Source organism: Diospyros lotus, chromosome 8 (genome assembly GCF_014633365.1).
Source record: "Diospyros lotus cultivar Yz01 chromosome 8, ASM1463336v1, whole genome shotgun sequence".
In the NCBI taxonomy this organism is placed as follows: Eukaryota; Viridiplantae; Streptophyta; class Magnoliopsida; order Ericales; family Ebenaceae; genus Diospyros; species Diospyros lotus.
The window spans coordinates 40,862,812-40,889,384 of NC_068345.1; the positions used below are offsets into that span (position 1 = coordinate 40,862,812).

At 34.0% G+C, this 26,573-nt stretch overlaps 1 protein-coding gene and 1 pseudogene across 6 annotated transcripts in view; both read right to left on the minus strand.

The window, feature by feature from the left end:
* The window catches only part of LOC127808915 (cysteine-rich receptor-like protein kinase 10), a 68,272-nt gene that overhangs the window by 38,219 nt on the left and 3,480 nt on the right, over positions 1–26,573 (minus strand). For 2 of the 6 annotated variants that reach the window (XM_052347633.1, XM_052347632.1), the window contains exons 5-8: positions 26,231–26,441; positions 25,890–26,127; positions 25,633–25,783; positions 25,064–25,526 (exon numbers count right to left, since the gene is read on the minus strand). The exons of 2 other annotated variants lie outside the window; for them this stretch is intronic. In XM_052347633.1, coding sequence (XP_052203593.1) covers positions 25,233–25,526; positions 25,633–25,783; positions 25,890–26,127; positions 26,231–26,441 — 894 coding nt within the window. In that variant the 3' untranslated portion in view covers positions 25,064–25,232. Of the gene's footprint in view, positions 1–25,063; positions 25,527–25,632; positions 25,784–25,889; positions 26,128–26,230; positions 26,442–26,573 lie in introns of those variants that run through there. 2 more of the 6 variants (XM_052347628.1, XM_052347634.1) reach the window with 2 other exon arrangements.
* Positions 11,870–17,744, minus strand: LOC127808922 (cysteine-rich receptor-like protein kinase 25; annotated as a pseudogene).

Genomic DNA, 26,573 nt, shown 5'->3' on the forward strand with positions numbered 1-26,573 from the left:
TTTGAATTTTTTCTTTCAAAAAATCAAAAATTTGAATTTTTTTTAATAGTATATAATCTAAAAGATGTTATATTTAATATTTTTTTGGATCATTTTACTGAAAAATTGTAACACTTGCATTTTCAGAATCCTTGGGCTTATCTGTGCCATTTCCTATTGTTTTTGTTGAATTATGACACATTTCCAGGTACGTTTAAATTTTAATGTTTGATGTTTCAAAAATTATGTTATATTAAACTTGGAAAGTTGTGTTGCATTAAAGGTTAGAAATTTGGATGGTCGTATTTGGATCAAAAAGTCATATACCTAATATTTACAACTCCACTTACAGAAAAAAAAATATATATATATATATATATTTACTACTCAGGAATTCTTTTTTCATTGTTTACAAGAAGAGTCCGGGGATGATTACAACCAGTCCTTACAAGAACCTAATATTTATATAATATGTTTAATTATTACTAATAATTTATTATTAATTTTAAGCTCCAATTTCCCAATAAAAATCCTGATCATATTAATTAATTAATATACTGCAGGGATTTGGATCCTCTGATTCATGATGATTAAAATGGAGGGTCTCATGCCATCAATTATCGTTGACATATATAAGTGACGAGCATCAAACATCTTATAAGCGTTCTCATTAATCTAATTTTTTTAAATATGTTTTCAAAAAAAATTTAATAAAATAAAAATATTATTTAAATATTTAAATTATATTTTTTATTAATATAAAATTTTAAATTTAAATTCTCAAATAATATTTATAAAATATTATGTTGTTGCTTGAACACAACATTGAATTTATAAGGTAAAAACATTATCATCAACTCATTTAAGATTGTCGACGTGAGAACTTTTTTGTCTTTAGACCTAATTTTACCTGAGATTGTTATCAACTCGAGACATGGCCGGGAGTCTCTCTCGTCTGGTTTTCCTTTGATTCTTCTGTCTTCTGCTATTTAATTCTCTGTCTTTGGCTGCTTTATTTTTAATTTTTTGTTATTTTGTTAATTAATTAATTATTATTATTTAGAAAGTTCAAAATTTCTATTGGCACTCTGACGGCTTCGTTTTCAGCTTCAGAAAGGTATTTTCACAAGCTCCTCGTCGTATCCTCTGCTCCAATTAATTAATTGGTGGGGTATACTTGATTGGAGTTTAGCTAGGATAAATAAGGTAGTCTTTTCATTGTATTTCAGTTTTTAATTTTGAATTTTGAATTTATTTTTAATTTTATATTTTAAATATTTATTTTGAGATTGTTAAAAATACGTTTTTTTTGTGTTACGAGCATTTTCTGATCCACTTTTTATGGACTAAGCTCAACCCAGCAAGTCGGCTTGATCTCCCGAAATCCAACAGACCCAAGGTCAAAGTCGTCATAACAAGGTCGAGCATCGCCGATAACCAAGCTCGAACCACGGAACCGAGCGAGCTCCTAGTAACGCCTTCAGCTCGCTGGACAATCCTTTTAGCTCGCATGACAAAGAAACCGTGAAATAATCCGAGGCAATACCCATTTGCCTTATTCGAGCAAACCAAATCCTTGATAATACGGAACCCATTCCTGATTTTGCGAAACTGATAAGAACATATTATCTTTGTAATATTATCTTTCTACGTTTAGGAGTCATTCAAATTGTAAGCACCACACTCTATAAATAGGAGTCGATAACCATATTATAGACACGATCAATTACACACTGTTATTTTGTTGAAATTATTAGAAAACAGTCGTGGACTATACATTATTTTGGCCAAATTACGTAAAAACTCTCTTACGTATTATTTGTTATTTGTGCTATTTGTTTTTTTCCTTTGCAATCGTGTTGATTTTATCAGTGCGGGCAGACGAATCGCATACTGTTACTTGCTTCCCCTCGCAACAATCCTGGAGTCTGGAGTTAGTAAATCGGCCGTGCACTCTGCAAGTGTATATAGCTTCTGACCTCCACTGAAATTGGCGTCTTTAGTCGCAAACTTCCTCCCCAATTGATTTCTTGCAGCCTGGTTTGCTATATCGACCATGGTTTCGTCCAAGACCTGCTTGAACTGGGTTAGTCTCGAGCTGCCGATGTCCTCTGAATTTGACATGGAAACTACGCCCTGATTGGAGAAGACCGACTGGTCCGAGTACCGGATTGAGAAAGCAGTAATCATACCGAACGATGGCTTCTCTCTGAGTTGGGCACAGCTTCACTATGTCTACGCTGGCATTCACCACGCAGAGTCGGCAGGTTTGGGGTGAGACATCGCCGCGGCAGAGGAAGAGGCCGTAGACTCGGTCAGAGGAGCTGTTTCCGGCGGTGGAGTTGTAGAAGCTGGTGGCGGTGGCGTTGGCGGCGTTGGAGAGAGCGGACAAGAGGGTGTTGAGGTTGGCTCCGAAGGCACTGTTTGAAGTGTAAGCAGTTGTGTTGGTGCAAAAATTGAATAGCCCCCCCGTAGGAGCCAAACACAGTGGGGATGAAGCTGGTGAGAAAGCAGAGCAGCAAGGGAAGAAATAGAACGACACCCATCATGTTCATGAATCTCTCTCCCGGTGCCATGGTGAGAAAGCAGAGCAGCAAGGATGAACGACACCCATGGACGGGACTATTATTGTGTTGCATTAAAGGGAAAAATGCATTGAACATAGAATGTGTTGTATTAAAGGTTAGAAATTTGAATGGTTCTATATAAATACTCTCTCAAATTAATGGAAAAGAAAAAGGATTTCATCAGGAAATTCCTTTCTCCTTAAAAAAAATCCAAACTTGATATCAGAGGCAATTCAGAAATTCCTTTTTCATTATTTACAGGAACAGTCTGAGGATGATCTTTCTAGGTAACCAGTCTCTACAAGAACTAATCTTTATATAAATCTAATTATTACTAGTAATTTAAATATTCAAATAATATTTATAGAGTTGGCAACAATCTAATCCATCAATATTCATTCCAAACGATGGGTCTGTGCTTAATTTCATGGAATGAAAAGGTGACTTTGAAGTCCAATTTAAGTAAACGTCGTGTAACTTTGAAGTCCTAACTTCCCCCTTCACGTCTATTCCCGTTTACTTAGCTTTTATGTCCAAATATTGTTAATAATATGTTTATGAATAATATTAATAATTATTTTATTATTTTAAAAACAATAATTAAGTAACAATAAAAGTGTTTTATTTTCAGATAATATATATTGATTGAATTTTATTTTTAACATTCAAACAAGTGTTTATTTTAAAAATAAAATATATTTATTATTACTTAATTATTATTTTTAAAATAATAATAATTAACATTAACCCACGTTTATACTCTTTGTTTGGCCACTGAAATGATTCGCATAATTAAATTAAAGGTCACGGAAAATAATGGTTAGGGTTTAAGCCCAATTGGTTATTCATTTAATTTGTTTGGACCGGGCTGGGCTGATCGAAATTGAATTCTGATTACTTAATTGGTTTAATATTGGGCCCATTGTCATTTTAAGATGCATGCCCTGTTTGTAATAAACAGCGTTACACTTTATTATATTTCCAAGTACCGTTGCGTGGCCTGGCGTGGAAGCGCCTGACCGGCATGCAGGAGACTTGGTGGTGGAGCCTCTTTAATTTGGGAACCCACCGGACACTGCCTGGGGTTATCTATATTTAGGCCCACGTGTTCTTTACTTTTCCTTATGTTCTTGAAGGCCCGGACCAATGTATTCATGCAATAATACTTCGTGAGTCTCGAATTATTTGGATGTTAGCTTGAAAGCATTTGGGATCTTTCAGGTACTTTGAATTTATAATGATATTGGGGGGGGGGGGGGGAGATATTTATAAACATTTTAGACATTTTTTTAATAGTAAAAAATCTGACTGTTATAGCAAAAATAGGTTAGAATTATAACTTAAAATTAATATGTATATCCATATAACGAAGGAACTTCGTAGATTAGATAGCACGCACATGCGAAGGAAAGTTGGGGCTAGCTGAAGGTCATGAGTTTGATTTAAGAGGCATGCACGCATAGGGAGAAAATGCTGGAATTAATTTCAGCTAAGGGACATCAAAACGACGTTGTTTTTAATATATGTGCTACGAAAATAATCAATAAATTAATCTAAAAAATATTTTAATAGAAAATAATATTTTTGATAATACATATGTTATGAAAATATTTTATAAATTAATCTAAAAAATATTTTTAATAGAAAATAATATATGGTAATACATATTCTATGAAAATATTTTATAAATTAATCTAAAAAATATTTAAAAATATTTTAATACAAAATAATATTTTTGGTAATATATATGCTATGAAATAATATTTTATAAATTAATCAAAAATAATTTGGTACTACAATTAATATATTTAAGAAAAATATTTTTTTGTTAATCACCAAAAATACTATAATTTATTTATTAAAGATTATCTTTTTATTAATTATCAAAACTTAATTAATATGAATAAATTGACTCAACAATCATGCCCCGCTAAGACCACTCTCATCTCTAGCATTGTCTTTACCTAGAATGGTGAGAGTAGAAAAAATGAGCTATAAGGCCTAGTAAGTATAATACAATGAATGGAACAAGAGATTAGTACAATATAAGCTTATGAGGCAATAGGAAACAATATACAATAGGATCATGTTAAGTAGCAATACTAGAGTTGGCAAATGGGCTGGGCGGCCCATGGCCACGCCTGCCTCCCAACACAGCCCAATATTATAGCAAACTGGCCAGGCAGGGCTAGTGCTTTGTGGCCCATGGCCTTGCTTGGCTCAACCTGCCTTGGCCAGTTTATTAAGGGCCATAGGGCCGTGCCAGGCCCTATTTCACCTGGCCTGGCCCAATCCGCCTCTCTTGCGGGCCAAATTTGGCTTGGCCTACGAAATGGGTGGGCTAAGCAAGAGGCGGGCTGGCCCGCCCATTTTCCAACTCTAAGCAATACAAACCCAATGCAATGCCATCCCCTATCTTATTGTGGGCATATATAACACACAACAAAGCAAGTTTTCTGATCACAAGGACTTTCACAACATAGCGTACAACCTTTGGAACCACACAAATCCTTATATAACATGGCCATCAAGCCCCACTCATAAGCTTAACTCATCTCTATGGCACTAGCATATGCTTACAATGCCACCCGTCAATACCGTAGTGGCCCCACCGTAGAAGTGTTCCCAGTTTGCTCAACCTTCCATTATCATGCCAGCACACGCCTAAGATCTCACACGCTGATGTCACATTGGCCCCACCATAGGAGTGCCCCCAGTTAAACATGAATCATAGCTCTGATAATCTTATCTTGTTTCATTCACACAATAACTTGTCGATACCCATTGTATGCACTTAAGCACTCATCTCCACAACCAAATTTTTAAAACATTCCCAAGGCAAGTGTTCACACCACATATGAATCAACTCTTATAATACCTCCAAATGTTACTTACTTTATATGGCCCATTCTCTAGGTCACCATCATACCTCCTGCATGCACATTTATCTTCCCAAGACATCTAATCAAGATATAAAATTAAAAGGGAGACATTCAAAGAAGCAACATAATTTTCATAGTAGAAAGATGGTCGAATCGGTTAACAACCGTGGGGAAACGATTGACAGCCTTGGTGAAAGCGGTCGACAGTCTTGGGGAAATGATCAACAATTCCTATGGCATCTGTCAACTGACAAAATGCATTGCCACTCGAGATTGCACACAAACATACAAGCGTCTCCAAAAATGCTTGCATGATCGACACAAGCCCTATTTGAAGTTCCAAAACATTTTAACAACATCACACAAAGATCAAGGGAGGTTTACAATCCTTTCTACATAGTTATTTTCAAGAGCTTTTCTTTCAAAATAAGAAGTTTTGATTTGATAAAATGTAATATCCTAGTATTTTGGAAATAATAATAATTAATTTTGTATTTAAAATATTTTTGACATCAATTAGAGATCATAATTGAGAAAACTAATGGGCTTAGAGATAGTAGACTAAGTTGAAAAAAATAAAGACTAAGTAAATGGGCTTAGAGTTAATGGGCTAGACTAAGTAAATGGGCTTAGAGTTAGTAGGCTAAGAAAGTGGACTTAAAATTAATTAATTAAATAATAATCTATTTAAAAGAAGATTTAGTGAAAAATAATTAAGGTGACAAAATAATTAAAGATAGTGGATGAAATGATTGAGAAATATGGGAGACAAAATAGGGTGTGGAGAAATAATTAAAGGTTATGAGTGAGATTTAGTGGGAAATAATTAATAAATGTGACAAAATAATTAAAGATAATGGGTAAAATAATTGAGAAATGTGGGAAACAAAGTAAGGTGTAGACAAATAATCAAAGATAATGGGTGAAATAATTAAGAAATGTGGGAGACAAAGTAAGGTGTTGACAAATAATTAAAGATTATGAGTGAGATTTAATAGAAAATAATTAAGAAAGATGACAAAATAATTAAAGATGATGGGTGAAATAATTGAGAAATGTGGGAGACAAAGTAAGGTGTGGACAAATAATCAAAGATAATGGGTGAAATAATTAAGAAATGTGAGAGACAAAGCAGGGTGTAAATAAATAATTAAATATTATGAGTGAGATTTAGTGAAAAATAATTAAAAAATGTAACAAAATAATTAAAGATAGTGGGTCACTACAATTATACTAAGCTTAACTCAACCTTCTATAAATAGAGAAAATTTGAAAGGTTTGAGAACTTAGATTAGAAAGAGAAAGGTTGTAAGAAAAAAAGATTTGAGAGTGAGAGAGAGATTTGAAAAAGAGAAAGAAAAAAAAAATAGAGAGAGAAAAATACCAATAAATTTCTAGAAAAATTCTATAGGCTGGGTTTAGTAGTTTGTGTGAAAATTGTGGTAGAAGGTGTTGTCGAATACGCAAATTGAGGTTTCATTGCAGTATTGAAGAATATCGAATCGCTCTACGAGAAGGTGAGTTATCTTCAAAAATTTCTTAAAAAATTTTAGAAATACGAGAATGATATTTTAGAATTTTTGATGATGAAATTGGAAGAGAAATGCATGATTGGTATTTATTATGGATTTTTGAGGCAATAAATATTTAAAAATCAAAGAGAAAATGAGAAATAAATAGAACATGGATTCTGAAAATTATGAGGAAATTTCTGGGGCTTAGGAATATTTCTTTAGGAATTATTGAGAAGAGAAATTGAGAAAATTTTATGAGAAAGTATTTATTTCATAATCTTGAGGAAATAATAGAAGGAAATGGGAGAAATTAAGAAAATTAGAGAAAATTAGAAATCTAATTTTCTTAAATAATTATGATGCCCAAGGTACGCCAAGATTGATAATTGATTACGATTAGAAGTCCGACGTGAATTTTTTAGACAAAATTACTCTAGGGACAAAATTGTCTTTTTGCAAAATAAGTGGTACTTTTCAACTGGACTAAGTGTTATGATCTTATCATGTTGTCATGGCTTATTATGAGTATGTCATGTAGATTGCATTTACATGTTTTGATCTATGAAATATGCATATGAGCATGATGAGATTTATGGTCATACGTTATATGGGTTTGGGATTAGGTACTGGCTCCGTTACTTTGTCAATGGTGCACCCATACACCTCGGTCTGGCAGGGAGACTGGAAAAATGACAGGTAATCTTAAGGTGCAATCGACCCAAACATGAGAGTTATGATATTATGTGCATTACATACATACATGAGCATTAAATATTTTATTTCCCTTACTTAGATGATTCATCATCTAACTTGGGCTTTGCTCTTGGAATATTCAAACATTTCAAATGGAGATTGTAGCAGAAATAAGAATGAATGAGCTATGAAATGGCACTTAGCAAAGTGTATGATGAGTTGTATGATCAGTTGAATGTATGTTATGTAGCTCATGTATTTAAATTCTGCTATTTTGAATTCTGAACGTTTTGAGGAATGATGATGTAGAACCCTATCTAAGGTTAATGTTAATTGAGAACTTATGTTATGTATTAAGTCATGTTGAGAAACTTATGTTTCCATGATGTAAGAACTGATTTATAATTAATGTTATGATATTAGGTTTGATTCTAACTTCCGCATTTAATATTTATGATGATTCTCTTTAGAGATAAATGAATGAAAATTTTGGAATGGATAAGAGTAATAATATGGTTTAGTCTTAGTTTTAATAGTATAAAAAAAATTTATTCTAAAATTATCTTAAGTTATAACGTGCCTGGAATACGAGGCGTTACATAAAACCCAAAGACTTCTTGTTAAAAGAGGGCTTAAATATTGCATATAAAAGAGAAGAACATAAGGAACTTGCCTTTTCTAGCTTTTCTTTTGAGTTGAGCTTGAGAAAAGCTTCCAAAATGATGAAATCCTCCAACCTCACCAAAACAAAGAAAAATCTAGCAAACGAAGAAGGTGAGGGTGATGAATCCCTTGAAGCCTTGATGATCAATGAAGAAGAAGATGGAGAACCCTAGCTTCTTCTCAACACCATCGACTCTCTCTTTTCTCTCTCCTTTCCAATTTTGCTTTCATTTAATAATTCCCCATTTATATATCTCCATTAAATGGCCAAATCCATAATTATATATGTTGAAGCCATAAATCCATAATTCCCATATTATATTTCAATAATCCATAATTCCATTTATAATTATCTCTAATGTCACAAACTCAATATTTTATACATACCTTGCTCATTTGACTTTTCCATCTTCCTTGCTTTGACTTATACCTTGTATTTGACCCTTCAACATGGGTTCAACTCTTCTTGATTTTCACCTACAATACCTCATGGCATCCTAAAAAATCATTTTTTTTCAAGTCAGTAAAAAATTACACCCATACGTTAATATCATTCGAGCAGCCTAAACTCGCTAACGAGTTGTTACAGAATCAATTCATATACAAACTTTAACGTAACAATAAAAATAATTTAAGTAATACGTATAATATGACCAGTCACGAGTAGCCAACCACTTATTCTCAAAAAAATCAACAATTTTATAGTGTTAGTAATATAAGATGAATGGACAAGACTGTTGATAATTTTTTTTTTGGCAATCAAACAAGAAAAGTATTATAGTAAAAGTCAACGGGGTAATATATTTGAAAGAGAAACTTCATTGGCAGAGAATGTGGGTTGACTTGATCTCAAGTCTAATCGACCCACATAAAATGCCGGTTCTATTGGTTGAGGAAGCGTCATATTATTGCTTGCTAGTATAACAACTACAGATGAAATGATAGGTCTAATTGTAGGATCTTTCTGAACACAAAGCAATCCAATGTGTATGCACTTTAACACTTCAGTTAAGTGTGATGAATGTGCCAATAATGGAGCAACCAACTCCAACGCTTGCCCTTCCGACCATAATTCCCATGCCTGCACATTATTGCAAATAGTGAAAGCAAAAATTAGTTCAAGCATATTCTTCCTTCTTTACATATGTTTCTTGCGTTGAAAGAGTAATTGGCTTGTTGGAACATACATAAGTAAGGAGGCTAAGACCATTTATGGATAAATGAAATCTATTATTCTTTTTCCCACTTATAATCGCTAGCAAGAGAACTCCAAAACTGAATACATTAGACTTCACAGAAAATAACCCTTCCATAGTATACTCCGGAGCCATATATCCATTATTTTAGAGTATTTCAAGAAAAAAAAAATTCAAGATAAGCGATGAGAATCTGTATTCAATTTTAAGATCATTATTACTTTATGAAAATGAAAGACGTATTCTTACTATGTCCCAACTACTCTTTTTGTGTTGGCTTGGTTTTGATCTCCATAAAAAATTCTCACCATTCCGAAGTCTGATATTTTGGCATTCATTTTGTCGTCCAACAAAATGTTGCTTGCTTTAAGATCTCTATGAATTATTTTAAGTCGAGAATCTTTATATAGGTATAAAATGCCACGAGCAATTCCATTAATAATGAGAATACGCTTCTTCCAGTCTAACTCCACACTTTTAGTTGAATCTATTAATAATTAAACATCAAACGACATTCAAGTTAGTAATTATATTTTAAAAATTAATTTTGACATTATTTTGATTGTATAGACGTCAAATTAATTACGAAAGAGCCAAACATCTAAGCTTTTGTTGGGCATGTACTCATAGATGAGCAGTGACTCGTTCCCCTCTAAGCAACAACCAAGGAGCTTGACAAGATTCTTGTGTTGTAATCTTGCAATCAAACTAATTTCATTCTTGAACTCTTGAAGTCCCTGGTGAGAAGTTCTTGAGAGTCTCTTGGCAGCAATCTCTAGGTACCCTACAATTAATCAATTTTCAATCCATGTCATTTACTAGTGTTGAGGTTAAGTTTTTTAAAGTATAAATTGCGACTTATAACCTACAATTGAATCTTAATTTAGAGATATTTATTGTGTTTAAGTGATTGAATCACTTATCCAGTTAGTTCTATGTCTACGGAAAAAGATGACTTAAAACTTCATTATCTAATAATTATCATTTCTTTTATAAAATTATGAGTCACAATTATAAAAAAAATAATTAATTAATGTCCATAATATTAAGAACAAAATTTACCTTATAAACTGGACCAAATCCCCCTTCACCTAGCTTGTTTTCGTCAGAAAAATGTGCTGTGGCTGCAAGTATAAGATCTAGTTGAATGGTGGGAAAGTGTGAAGAGTTTGTCAGATCTATAATACCGTAGTTCTGCTCAACCATTCCTCCTGCCAACCTTGAGAATTGAACTTCTTGACTATTTTCTTTGTCCATAGGAAAAATAAAGACTTAGTTAATGTAACGCACTTGTACAAATTAATACAAAAATATTAATATATGATAAAATTAATTTAATATTTTTAAATATAAAATACCTTTCTCTCTTCTTTTACTTCTACTCCAATAGATGTAGGAACCGAGCACTCCTACGGCTAGAAGCATTGCAGATCCACTTGTGATCGTAGCCATTATAATTGTTCCTTTTCTTTTACTTCCTTCATTTCCTAATTCACAAAGGAAATGAAATGTATTCTCTTTCACAACAGATATATATGTTTTAAAAATAATATATATATCTACGCTATTCTATTTATATGTATATATAGGAATTTTATATATATGTACGTATGAAATATATCTACGAAAATGTAGCAACTATATATAGGCGTATTATATATATGTACCTATATCAGGTGGGCGTATTATATCACGGAATGGACCACGCTGTTTCCCCAGTTCTGACCTGACCAGTGGGTCCTCGCTGGACCACCGTGGTCCCGCGCCCACCTGATTAATTTTTCCAAAAACAGTAACTCTTCTTTTAATCATGGGTAATTTACATTTAACGCCTTCAAATTTGACTATTTGCACTATAAGTTTGGTATTTTTATTAATATTTTATATATTTATGCTAATATGAGGCGCAATGTAATATTTTAATATAAAATATCACTAAAATAGCGTTTATTAAAATTAGTAAGATAATATTATAATATTTTTAGGATCAAAATATAAAATATTTAAGATAAAGATAAGAAGCATTTTAAAATTTTTATCATACGGCTTGTTAACTTTTTTAGAATATATTGAGGGATATATATGTCATTTTTCTTATCTGTAAGATCCAAAATAAATTTATCTAAATGAGAAAAGATAAATTTATTTATAAAATTTCAGATATTAAGTCACATGACTTATTTTTTAATTATTATCAAATAAATTTAATAAATATAATAAAAAAACACTACCATAATACTTTTCATATCTCATTTTTTTATTTATATCTTGATTAACAGACACCACCTAAAAATATTAAACTTGAATGTTTAAATAATATTTTCAATTTAACAAAATAATATACACTCATTAAATGTATTAAAAATACATGAATCCATCAAAGATGTTTAAAAAACCTATATATGAATTATAGTTAATTCCACTTAGAACGATAAAATAGTTAAAGAAGTGGTCCGCCTCTGCCGAGGTCAACCCATTTTGAGGACTTTCAACATTTTAAGTCCCTTTCTATTCAACATAAAATATACTAATTTCAACAAACTCATTACCTAACTTTACTTCCCCTACAGACTTGGTCGGATCAATAGACACAATGATTGCCTTAGCAATAATGTGACGATGTATTCGTTTATTCATCAAATGAACAAACAGTTCATAAAATCTCGTAACTTCTTCATTACTTCCAACATTGTGTCTAGGAACTCCATTTGCATCATGTATCATTCCCACCATATCATCTCCAATATTATATTCCTAATCTTGAAATTCTTCTCGACTATGACGAGGCACATATAACTATCCATGAACCGTCCTTATTATGTAATTAGTGTCAAACTCATTCAGAATGAGGTATTCCTGCACAACATCTCATTTATGAAAATATCAGTTAACACATTTAACACATGGATAATATATACTTAGCCCAGGAGCCTTATGTCTATAGGCAAACTGAAAGAACTTATGAATTCTTTGTTCGTATCGAGGATCTAGCATGTTCGATATATTAATCCAACTCTTATTCAGCTCTATTAGAATAATTTATATATCAAACTTGATAAGAATAAGGATTCAATTAAATAAGAGAAACAACTTTAATTAAGAATAAGGATTCAATTAAAATAATTTGAATAATTTATATATAATTTATTATTATTATTTATTAAAAATATTAATTTTTTGGCCTGCGCTTTAAAGTTTGATTACTTGAGAATGATTCAAACACTCAGTAATCATTTGTAATTTTCTTCAATTATATTACTTCAATACTTTTGTTTTGGTAAATTATTGTCCATAATTTACTAAAACACCATATAACAAGGTGCCAAATTTTAATTTCACTACAATAAGATTAATTACATAAACTTAGTTTGTCAATTATCTCTATTGATCTAAGACTAGCTACATATGAAGACTAATCATTTGTCAAAAAAATATTAGGATCCTAGCGTAGCTGTTTTGTGTTTCTTCTAAATATTAATGATGGGTTGTTGTCTAAAGAAAACCCCACAAAAAAAAAAAAAAAACTTGGGTTTTAGTCAGACACTATAATAAAATCAAATAATAAATCTTAAGAACAAGCATTTAATTTTATCAATATATATATATATATATATATCTCTCATTGATAAGTCAAATTTCATTTTTATATGAACTTCTCCATAAACACACTGGCAGGGCAAGTAACATGACAGCTATGTGAGAATAAATTAAGAATAAATTAGGTCAGACTAGGGATGATTAAAGTAATGAGGGAGCAATCAGAATGAGGAAACAAAAATCTTCTTGGAAACTTTCCTGAGAAAATTTTCACTACTTTTGCTGGCTGTCTTATAACCCTTGAAAATTTTCACTATTTTCAAGATTTTAAGTGCAAGTATATGGCTTATAAAGCATAATCATGACTACGACCTTTAATTAAATTAATTTGGGCCGGTGATCAGTGTACCTAATATTTTGCAATGAATATGGTCATGTACATTACCTTGATCGCTAGCAGCTGCCACTTGTCAAAATATGATAATGTGGACTACATAAAAAATTAAGAAAATTTAATTACTAACCCATGTATCAACTCCCCGATCTAGATCCATAAGGTCACCCACTTAATTTAATTCAAAGTGTTTTGTTTGTTTGTAACAAACAGAACACTCTGAATGCAAGTAAGACAAAGTTAGTACAAACTCATTGAAAGCATGATAGATTAGTGAACAAATTAAGGAGGGGACCATATATATGGCCGATAATTGAATGCAAGTCTTTTTCTCAAAGCTTTTAGCTAGGTTTAATCTGCTCCCACAAACCCTCTTACGCTAAGCAGCCTCAGCTACATAAGAAGAAGAAACCTAAGTCATACTATCAATGGAAATTTGCCTGCCAATATGTCTCCAAGTGACGACGATGAAAGGTTTTGGGTTGTGACATTGACTTTTAATTAACTTGCACTGAAAATGGAACCTTAATTTGATAAAAAATAAAAAAACAGAAAAACCGAGGTAAAATTAATTAAACAAATGATGAAAGAATAATTATTATTTTTTAGTTATGTACACTTAATTTCACAGCCTTGTTGAATGGATTAAAAACCAAATCAAATGGCCAGGAAATATTCTCTTAGGGGGTGCCTAAACACACGCATATATTTGGGTATCTATAAACAGAGAGGAGGATTAGAAACAAAACGAGAGCGATACGTATCTATAATTAAACTATTGGTTCATTGTTGTTTCAAAGTAATGGTTTGATGGGAAGGCTATTTTTTCTTCACAGGTTCTTGATTACAAACTAGCTGCCTTGGTTCTTAAACTGCTAAAAGACAATGTAAACTCATGCAATTGCCAGCCAAGCTAAAGAAAGCTAATAAACAAACATAAAAAGGCATCCAAGTACACAAGAACAGAGTTAATAAAGTTAAAAATTGTGCATGTAATATACAATATTGATATGCTTATTCATAGAAAGCTTGTTGGGGTATAGGATAAGAAGAAACCATTTGAATTTTCTCTGTCTGATTAAAAGGTGTTCTTTAGTTTTATTTTTATATGTAATTTTTTTATGATTGATGCTTAGATGGGGAGAAAAAAACTGTGGATGCAAGTGGCACGGCTCGAAGGAATAGGCAGAGAAAAATGAGAATGCCTTTTTAGGGAATTTTATACGAGAGAGTCGGAAGGGATCCAAATGATGGTGGCCCAAGTTTTATGCGAGGAAAGTACAATTGCCTTGGACAAAAGCGTCGCTAATTTACTGAATTATTGGAGCACAAGGGTGGTTGGTTAAACCGTGCTCACTTTAGAGGATGAATGTTTGGCAAATGTTTGCTCATGTAACTTATTTTGAAGACAAACATATCAATTGCAAGCTTAAAGCGAAAACAAATGGTTTAGGAGTACATTTCAGAGTCTGGTAATCTTAGACAAGAAACAAAATGTGCCCAGCTAGACTCTGGCTTGTAAATGCTAGCTTCTCTGTTAAATACTAGAATTGTGAAAGTTGAGGTTGAAGTAGAGAAGTATGAGAAACAATGTACTCGAACAAGAAGTTCAGTGTTTGATCCATTTTTAGTTGAAGAAATCCAAATCTATATATATGATCTACTTCCAAAATTGTAAAAAAAGAAAAAAAAAGAAAACCTACAATAGACAAATCAAAGCAGAAGTTTTAAGGCTAACCTTTTTTTAGGGCGAAGGTGAGAGCAAGCGAGGGCGAGAGTGATTGAGGGCAAGAGAGACAGAGACTAAGAGAGCGAGAACGAGCAGCGAGAGTGAGAGCGAGCGAGAGCAAGGGCAAGTGCGAGTGCGAGGGCGAGGGCTAGGGCGAGAAAGGCAACGACTCAATGACGAGAGTGAGGGCAAGTGAGTGAGCGAGAAAGACACAGCAAGGCCCGAGCGAGAGAGGGTTCTAGGGTTTGCAGGGGGGATTTTGGAAAAGAAGGGGATGAAAGGAAGATTTGGGCAAGGTGCAAGAGAGAAGGGGAATTTTCGTGATGTTATATTAAATTATATTCCCGGCGATTTTTTGAAATCGTCGGGGATGTGTATGCCATACCCGACGATTGTCAAAACTGCTAGGGATGCGTATGTCATATTCGGCGATTTATTAAATCGTCGGAAAAAGTTCACCAACAATACTCCTTCTTCTTGTAGTGCTACCACTAGGAGCATTGCAAATCCAGATCGTAGCCATAATAATGGTCCTTTCTTCTTTTACTTCCTTCATTTCTTAATTCACAAAGGAAATGAAATGTATTGGTAGTATTTGTTGGTCAATCACAATTATATATTATACTACAACAGATATGTTTTAAAAAGAATATATATGTATACATAGAATAAAATGAGAATTTTCCATGTATACATATATATATAGGAATTATATATATAAGTATATAATATATCTACTTAAACGTAGTAACTATATATAGAAGTATTATATGCACCTATATATATTGTTTGTATACATATACCATTCACGATCACTTCACTTGTGAGATCTTTCGGAAGATGGCTGACCAGCAAACTACCAGCTGGTGGAGTGGACTGAGATTGTATTCAGTGAAACAATATATATATATACATACATACATACATATACATATATATATATATATGTTTCTGTGTATGCGTATGCGTGTGCGTGGGCGTGTGAGATTGGTGTGACTGTTGGGCGAACTCGGTGGAGGAGGAACAGCCGATGCCGGAGGTACTGCGGCGGGTTTGACGTAAAGCGTGATGGTTTAGATTTGTGGTAAAGCGTGATGGTTTATAATATTTTTAATTTTCTGTTCTACTTTAGATAAAGCAATTGTATTATAATTTTGTGCAATTTTTAATTTTTTTTGGTAAAGCAATTGTATTAAAGAGTCCCTTTCTATATCCATGATCCGTCTTCTAGTCATAATCTAATGATCCTCTGTAATGTTTAAAAAAAAAAAAAACACTATCTTTAGTCCAATGAATCAAAAGCGATGCGAATCATTCACCATTAATTACTCTCTAATTCATTGATATCTTATGGAAAATTAATAACCGATCTTCAAATTAAATTAAACTAAATTTGCTGCTTATTGCTCCACTGAGATTCTATTTTATTAATTATTCTGTAAATAATATTGACGTTGTCGTTTTGGAGTTTACCTGGACTGTTCGCCGGAGCCGGTGGACGAGGAATGCCCAGTGCGGGCGCCGTTGAGGTGGCGTTGAGGGAGTAGAAGGGGTAAATCTCATACCTGACGTTGCAACTGGACTTAATAACTCTTCCTCCTTGCTTCCACTCGCAACAAGTGGGGAGTCGGGAGATGGCATCGGCGAGGCAAGGGTTGCAAGCAGAAATAGACAAATCTGCCGTGCACTGTGCAAGCGTATATACCTTCTGATCTCCATTGAAATTGGCGTCTTTAGTCGCAAACTTCCTCCCCGATTGATTTCTTGCAGCCTGGTTAGCTATATCGCCCATGGTTTCGTCCAAGACCTGCTTGAACTGGGTTAGGCTCGAGGTGCCAATGTCCTCTTTACTTACAAGTAAACTAGGCCCTGATTGGAGAAGACGGACTGGTTTGAGTACCGTAGCAAGCAGTCGTCACACCAAACGATGGCTTCTCTCTGAGTTGGGCACAGCTTCACTAGGTCTACGCTAGCATTCGCCACGCACTGTCCGCAAGCTTGGGGTGAGACATCGCCGCGGCAGAGGAAGAGGCCGTAGACTCGGTCGGAGCTGTTTCCGGCGGTGGAGTTGTAGAAGCCGGTGGCGGTGGAGATAGCGGACAGGAGGGTGTTGAGGTTGGCTCCGAAGGCACTGTTGGTGCAAATATTGTATATCCTGGGGGAGCCAAACACAGTGGGCCGGATGAAGCTGGTGAGAAAGCAGAGCTGCAAGGGAAGAAATAGAATCACACCCTTCATGTTCATGATTCTTTCTCCAGGTGCCATGGTCAGGTTATGGGCCTCAATTTCATCTCTAGCCTTTATGATTCAGCTCCAGCAGCAGGCTGAGAATGAGAGATTATTTGAAGAAATTAATGGCATTAGACTCGGTGAAACCTGCATCGGACTATTATAGGGTTTAGGGTACGAGAGAGAGAGAGAGAGAGAGATGGAAACTAAGAGGTTCTTGTTGTAGAAAACAAAACGAAAACTGAAGACTGTTAAAAATCGGCGGCATGGATGAAAAAGGAGAAACCAGAAACAAGCAGAAGAGCGGTGATGCGTGCCTAATGACCAATTTGCCCTAATTCTTTAGATCTATTTGTTTCGGCTTTATGTGGGTTGTGTTATAGAACTAAAGAGGAGTTGAAGAGTAAATAAAAAGGGGTATAAATTCATCAAAATTGGAGAAATTATTATATATTAAAGTGAAGAAATGAGTGGGAAACCACATTCTACGTCTATAGTTTTAGCCTGTAATTGACCGAAGACTTCAAGATTAAAAAATACAAAACACTCTTATGTGTCGCTTGAGCCGCTATTTTGAATTTTTTTTCAAAAAACCAAAAATCTGAATATTTTTTAATAATATATAATATAAAAGATGTTATATTTAATATTTTTGGAATCATTTTAGTGAAAGATGATATCTTTTTTTGTTATGATTTTATGTGTCACAATTATAAAAAAATAATTAATTGATGTCCATAATATGAACTAAATTTATGTTATAAAATAAAACAAATCCCCTTTTATTAGAGGTGTCAACGGTTTTGATTGATCCAATTCTATAAGAATTCAGTAACCGAACTAGTTTTAACGATTTCAAAAAAAGGCGCTCTCATTTTTAATCTCATTATTATGGCATGCAGCAGACTTGTGGTGGCGCCTTTTTAAACATAATGCTACATGGAGAATTTTATTGTAACAAGTTGAATGATAATTAAATTTATCATGATATTTTGACATTTAAATATCACGATATTTTAAACTCAAATTTTTGAATACTCATCCAAAATCATGCCTTCTTCCTCATACTCTTTTTATCCTTTCCTGCTTCATTCTTCCCCCTTGTCTCTCATTCGCTTTCTCTCGCCTCTTTCTCTTTCTCTACTCGTTCTCGTTGATGCAATCGTTGTCATCAACACTTATAGTCACCATTTCAGCTGCCACTGACACCATCAGCTCTTATGGTCATCATTTCAGCTTTCGTCGACACCTTATCTCCTTCTTTCTCTCATTTCAATCACCTCTTTGCCCTTCCGGCCGCTTGCCTCGCCTGGAATATGGAATAGTCCAGGAACATAGTCCAATATTAAAAAATGAAATCTTCTAAATGAGGGTTAGACAAGTATGAATGAATGAATGATGCATGGACATTTATAAGAAGATACCCTTAGTGTAACTTCTCTGGCCTACCAGCCTGACACGGAACCCTAGACAAAATCTTGAACCTTTGCAGGATAACCCAAACGTTGTTCCATCAATTGCTATCGGGGAATTACGGCTACACTCTTAGGGCGACATCCCAACTCCATGCACGAGTTTCAATATGATGATAATATCATGCCATGTGAGTATCATAACTTTTCATGCAGTTGTATATGAACAAATATGACGAAATTAATCATAATATATGTAAATATCATGCATAGAAAGGTAATCATATCGAATATGGGTTATGGGGATAAAACCACCCACTTTTCACAAAAATCGAGATACCTCGAAAAGCATGCAAACTGTCTTGATTTGCGTGTCAACTTTGAAATTCGTACCAAATGTTTCACCTCAAGTCCAAAAGCACCATAGGCAAGATATTTATTTAAATAATCAATAAAATCTATTTTTCTTTAATTTTCTTGCCTTTCACTCTAATAAACCAAAATAAATACCTACCTCACTTTTTTTCCAAATCCTTTTTCACAGAAAATCCTAAAATAATTTTCCAATAATATAAAAAAAAAATCAGAAATTAATAAGGTCCCATGTGCCTGCACGTGCTAGCGCGTGATAAGGCGAGTGAGACTAACGCGTGAGCTTCACGCATTGGTCATCTTCCCCGGTGATGGTACACTAAAAAAATGAGAATTTTGCATCTCAATGAAGTCCGACCAAGTCGATCATGATGGTACTTGAGATGGCTCAAAAGGAGGTCGGGAAGTGCCTCAACTTGCAGCTCGAATTCTCGGCCAACGGACCGCCTAGGGTTCCTATAAACCTTCAATTCTCCTTCGTTTATGCTCCGCTGCTCACCAAATTCTCCAAAAATGCTCTTTAGCTTATGGGAAACAAAAGCCATCTATCCTTGCCTCTCAATTCGTTCGAAAATGGTTTCAATTTGAGCTTCCATTTCTTGAAAATTTCAGCCATCGTTGAACTCTATTTATAGGCGATGTTGAAGCTCCAAATGGCCTTGGCCGCCTTGCCCATTGCCTTAAACGTTCTCACCACCCCTAGATTGACCTAAAAGCATCAAACATCGGCTGCAAAAGCTAGTTGCAGGGTTCGATTTTTTGGCCAGCTTTTTTGGTCGAGTTTTTCGAAAATCTAGCCACTCTAGTGGCCCTTGTCGGCTTATCATCACTCTTTGGCCCTCCCTGACCATTGCCCATGCAACCCCAGAAGCTTTCGGCGACTCCTCGTGGCTTGGTCGGATTCCATGGCCAAGGTTTTCATTATTTTGCACTTTGGCCCAAACTATTTTGGTTTTCTCAATTTGCCCCTCTTTCTCACAACCCCTGGACTTTCCTTAATTGCTATTGAGTCCCTCAAGTTCAAATCTTTCAATTTCTCTTTTGAAACTTTTGGAAAAAATGACATTTTGACTGTTCTCGGGCAACTTTGAAAAATTACACTTAGGCTCGTTTCTTCATTTAGACCCTAACCTTATTCGTTTCTTCTTGAAACCACTGAAGGGTTGTTCTTTATGAAAAAACGAAGCCTTCTCAAGCTTCCGTTGACTTCCCAAAAGTCTCCTTTAAAGATTCGGTTCTTACAACCTAAATGGCAACTACTTTTTTGTTGTACCGAAAATAGTTTCGAATTCGATTTCTTTTGATCTTAAAAATCCTGCCTCGATATGCTCGTTTAAGGCGTTCATTTTTCCTTAGATATTTAAGCTTCAGGGTTCTCCCTTCGACTGATTCAGTAAGTTTTTTAGACTTTTTAGATACCTATTTCCCTGAATTTTTATTTTTTCCTTTAAAATAGCACCCCCAAATTTCTTGGGTATTACAGCCACCTTCGCCGCCACCATCAAAGCTTCTAGTCGTCATTCACCTCTGTTGCAACCTCCATCGCCATCCGCCTCTATCATTTCAGTCGCCGCTGACACCTCCATTTCTCCTTGCCCTCCCTCTCTCTCTCTCTAAGTCTTTTGTTAAACTAACACATATATAAATATATAATATATTTACTGAAAATGTAACACCCCCTCTCCTAGAACTACCCGAGAAGAGGTGCTACTGGGGATAATAAAATAAACTAACTAATAAACTGAAATCTGATACCATGACTGAACATCTCAATCAACTAGAATAAAAACTCTGAGTCAATACAAACTGAAAAGCACAAACTCTATCTAAGGGACAATCCCTCAATTGAAATATAAAATAGATCTAATCTAAGAAAACTCTATAGAACTCAATAAACTCCCAGACATCTTTTATCTTGAGCGGCTCCACGTACACACACTACTGAACACTGCTGCTAGGCCCCACATCTGATACTCCCCTGCTAGAACCTGGAGGGGTAAAAAGTACAAGGTGAGCTACAAAAGCTCAGCAAGTAATAAGCTGGAAAGAATGCTGAAGCTGAATCGAAGAATATCGATACTGGTAAATAACTGACTGAACTTGTACTGTAAAATCACTGTCTGATTGCATTCATAAAAATGTAATGCACATAAACTGTAAACTAAATACAGGTATGCAACTTTGGCTCATAGGCCCACATAATCTGATAATACATATCTCTCTGATCTGAAACCTGCATACATAAAAACTGTAAGCACATACTATGGGCAAAGCCCCTAGCCCCCTGGTTGCCACCAGGCGAGCAACTCATAAACCGAGCTGAAACTGAAACTGATGGGATCCCCGCGGACAAGCCGCCTAGCGCGCATAATGCAATGCAATGCTCACATAAATGCTGGCACACGATATGTAGTGCTCCATATAAAGTCATGCTCAATGCTCATACCAAAATGTATGCACATAATCTCACAAAATAATGCTGATCATGTCAAAATAAAATAATGCTAAACATGATATGATCTTCATCTATATATTGGAATACAAATATTCTATGAATTATGATTTATGGTATGGGTATGATTAACTTGTCATGTTCTGACTTATGAATTCAATGTTGGAAGGTATTGAATACATTGATTGAATTAAACTTGAATTAGGACTCATTGGAAGCTAAATTGGATTTCTGGAAAAGTCATCCGGATATCAGGAATGATATTCAGATATGATGAAAGACATCCGGATATGAAAAAGGCTCACTGACATTCAAAGCAAAAGCTATTCGGATATGTTGGGAAGTATTCGGATATGAACTAGGACATCCGGATATGATTTTGGTCATCCAGATATCTCACTGATGCATTCGGATATAACTGGGGACTATTCGAATGAAAAATTTAACTTTTGAGGGAGGCATCTGGATATCAGGCGAGACATTCGGATATTATCTTGACCTTTCCGGATGTATAAACAAACCATCCGGATATCATACTCGAAGAACTTTAGATACATCCGGATACGATACAAAGTATCTGGATATTAGAATTTAGAGTAATAAAACTTGCAATCCAAAATGGATGAGGATTAATAGAACTTGCAATCCAAAATGGATAAGGATTAATAGAACTTGCAATCCAAAATGGATAAGGATTACTGGAACTTGCAATCCAAAATGGATGAGGATTAATAGAACTTGCAATCCAAAATGGATTAGGATTACTGAAACTTGCAATCCAAGATGGATAAGGATTAATAGAACTTGCAATCCAAAATGGATAAAGATTAATAGAACTTGCAATCCAAAATAGATAAGGATTACTGGAACTTGCAATCCAAAATGGATAAGGATTACTATAACTTGCTCATAACTTCACTGTTATACACACATATATATATATATATACGTCTCTGGTTACTGATATAAAATCTGAGAACTCAATGAAGAACTGGATTAATCTGAAAAACTGATATGAACCTATAATGGAAGGGATTACAGGAAGAATACTTGCCTGATAGAACTCTCTGATCGAACCCTGGAGCGATCCTGAAGACTCTAGCAAGCCTCTGCTATCTCTTGGCCTCTTGGTTCTTCACATGGCGTGAAGAAAAGCTAAGCTAATGGGCTCTATATATAGACATAAAGTCCTAGATCACACTTCTTCTACAACTTGGATTCCTTCTCCAAATCTAACTAGGAGACTCTCAATCTAAATCCATCTCATACATGGATTCTCATTCTCCTTTAAATACATAATCTCACTTAATTAATAATAATACAAAAATTATTATTAAAACTCTCAAATAATAATAAAACTCCAAAATCAACTTCATGCCCTTGCATTTAATTTCCAAAATAAATAACTAGAATTAAATGCTATTTATATACTATTATCTCAATTAAAAATCTAAATTGCCACCTTGGCAAATTCTTTTAAACTCCAAAATTAAAAAGAAATAAATGCTATTCTTTTCCTTCAAAATCTCTAAATTGCCACATTAAATAATTAATTGGCAAAATCGCTTAATCAAATACTTCAACAATTAATTAAATCATTCTTGAATAATTACTAGGCCCTCTAATGGGTCGTTACAGAAAATGTATTTGTATATAATTTTGGGTTAAATATACATCTTTTCTAAATAAAAATATAAACTAAACAAGAATATAAATAAATAATATACTTTGGGTTAAAATATATTTTTATGTTATTATTTATTTCTATTGCTTGTATAAACGTGAAATATAATATTGTGATTTTTTTTAACTTTATGTACAATTTTTTATATTTTAATTCAAATAATATAAATAAATCATAAGATAAAAATATATATAATTATTTATACATAAGATGATTACAAAATACATAAAATTTTATGTTTTGTATGAATGATAAAGAGAAGAAATATAACTGTATTGTGATGGATATAAGAATATATCTTTTTATTAAAAATAAATATTATAATATTGTGGTTTATAGTTTGATTTTTATTTTATAACTTAAAAAATAAAATAAAATTACAAAATAATTTTTTTAAAATAGCAAGCCAAACTATACTCTTAAAAGTTTCAACATGTTACGAGCCAAAATTTTTAAAAGTAACAAAATAGATTTAATTTGGTCTAGATAATTTTGTATAATATGTTTTTAGTTTATAATTGTATTTAACAAACATATTTGTGTATATTTATATATATGTAAATAATTTGTGCAATATATATACTTAGTTTGTGTATATTTATATTTAGAGATAATATATATTTTCACTAAACGACGGGCAACGGCTGCGAATGGTGGAGGCGTTAGATAAGATGGAGGTCTAGAGAAAGAAAGAGAGAGGGAGAGAGAAAGAGATGGAGGCGTCGACGACAGAGGTGAACAATGATAGGAGAGAAGCAGCAAGCGAGAACAAAAAACCCAGAGAGAGAGAAAGGAGCTTCAATGGCGGTGGAGGCAGCTGCGTCTGTGTCTATGACGACAAGAATGAGAAGAGAGATAAAGGGAATGAATGAGAGAGAGAGAGAGAGAGAGATGAAGGCGGTAGTGCGTGGAGAGAATGGTGACCAAAAGCATTGATGGCAACAGCAGACGACGGCTACGTCAGCAAGAACTAGAGAGAGGAAAAATGAGAAAGTATGAGAGAGGGGCGAGAAAGAGTATGAGTAAGACCATGAGGAAGTAAATAGCAAATTAGGGATATTCAATTTAAGGATAAATTTGTAATTAAAGTATGGGGTAAATTTATAATTGAAACATAATTATGGAAAATTCTATTTACAGCCATCTTTTTTGCTCTTCGTAGCTATTAATTTTTTTTTCTCCTTTTATTCTTTGTAACCACGTTAATAACTTTTTACAATCAAAATTTTCCAAAAATACCCTCTTTTATCACCACATAGCGATCCCTGAAACACATTCTCAAACTTTAACACCTTGAATCGTCGGCCGGTGTTTGTCGACTAACTATGTGGGTGTGACTATGGGCCGCCTCTACAAAATTAAAGGCGATATCACAGACACAGACGCAGCTAGGTGCGACGGCAAGGTAACAACCATGGAAGGGAGATGAGTGAGCAGAGAGAGAGCTGTAGTGGCCTACTTTGCAAATTTGCAAAGTGGGTGGGGGCAATTTTGTTTTTTGGACCCCTTTATGTAAGGCGCTCAGTAAGCTTGTCGGACTCTGTAGAATGAGTCTATGATAAAGACTTACATGGGACCCAACTCACAAGAAATCTTAGGGAAGTGAAGAAAGCGAGAGTCAATAATTTCATGCCCTTACCCCTTAAGAGGTTCTAAGCTTTTGTTCTTTTTAACGAAATGGTAAGTTTGATAAAAAAAATTTGCATAATAATCTTTTTATTAATGAATTGAATCAATTCATATAAAAACTTTAAAGTAACAATAAAAATAAGTTAGGTAATACATACAATATAACCACTCACGAGGAGCCAATCACTTATTCTCAAAAACCCAACAAACTTATAGTGTTACAATATAGGATTGGTGGACAAGATTGTTTGATAACTTTTCTATTTGGCAACCAAACAAGAAAAGTATCATAGTAAAAAGTCAACGGGGATCCATATCTGAAAGAGATATTTCATTAGTTGAGGATGTGGGTTGAGTTGATCTCAAAACTAATCGGCCCACAGAAAATGCTGGTTCTATTGGTTGAGGAAGCACCATACTATTGCTTGCCAGCATAACAACTACATATGACATGGTAGGTCTATCTGTTGGATCCTTTTGGACACAAAGTAATCCAATGTGTATGCACTTTAACACTTCAGTTAAGTGTGATGAATGTGCCAATAATGGATCTACAAACTCCAGTGCTTGCTCTTTTGACCATAATTCCCAAGCCTGCACATTATTGCAAATAGTGAAAGCAAAAATTAGTTCAAGCATATTTTTTCTCCTTTACATATGTTTTGTGCGTTGAAAGTGTAGTTGGCTGGTTGGAACATACATAAGTAAGGAGGCTATGACCATTCACGGATAAATGAAATCCATTATTTCTTTTCCCACTTATAATCTCTAGCAAAAGAACTCCAAAGCTGAATACATCAGATTTCACAGAAAATAACCCTTCCATGGCATACTCCGGGGCCATATATCCACTGTTTTCGAGTATTTCAAGAAAAAAAAATCCATGATAAGTGATGAGAATCTGTATTCAATTTTAAGATCATTATTGCTCTATGAAAATGAAAGAGGTATTCTTACTATGTTCCGACTACTCTTCCTGTGTTGGCTTGATTTTGATCTCGACCAAAAATCCTCGCCATTCCGAAATCTGATATTTTGGGATTCATTTTGTCGTCCAACAAAATATTGCTTGCTTTAAGATCTCTGTGAATTATTTTGAGTCGAGAATCTTCATGTAGGTACAAAATGCCACGAGCAATTCCATTAATAATGAGAATGCGCTTCTTCCAGTCTAATTCCACACTTTTAGTTGAATCTATTTAATAATTAAACATTAAACAACATTCAAGTTAGTAATTATATTTTAAAAAATAATTTCAACATTATTATTTTGATTGCATAGACATCGAATTGATTACCAAAGAGCCAAACATCTAAGCTTTTGTTGGGCATGTATTCATAGATGAGCAGTGACTCGTTCCCCTCGGAGCAACAACCAAGGAGTTTGACAAGATTCCAGTGTTGCAATTTTGCAATCATTGTAACTTCATTTAAGAACTCTTGGAGTCCTTGGTGAGAAGTTCCTGAGAGTCTCTTCACAGCAATCTCTCGTCCATCTGGTAATGTACCCTACAATCAGTTTTTAATTCATGTCATTTGTTAGAATGAGAAAGTGTCATGGTTTAGTTCTTTAAAGTAAATTGCGACGCATAACCTACAATTAAATCTTTATAGAGATATTCATTGTGATTTAAGTAGTTG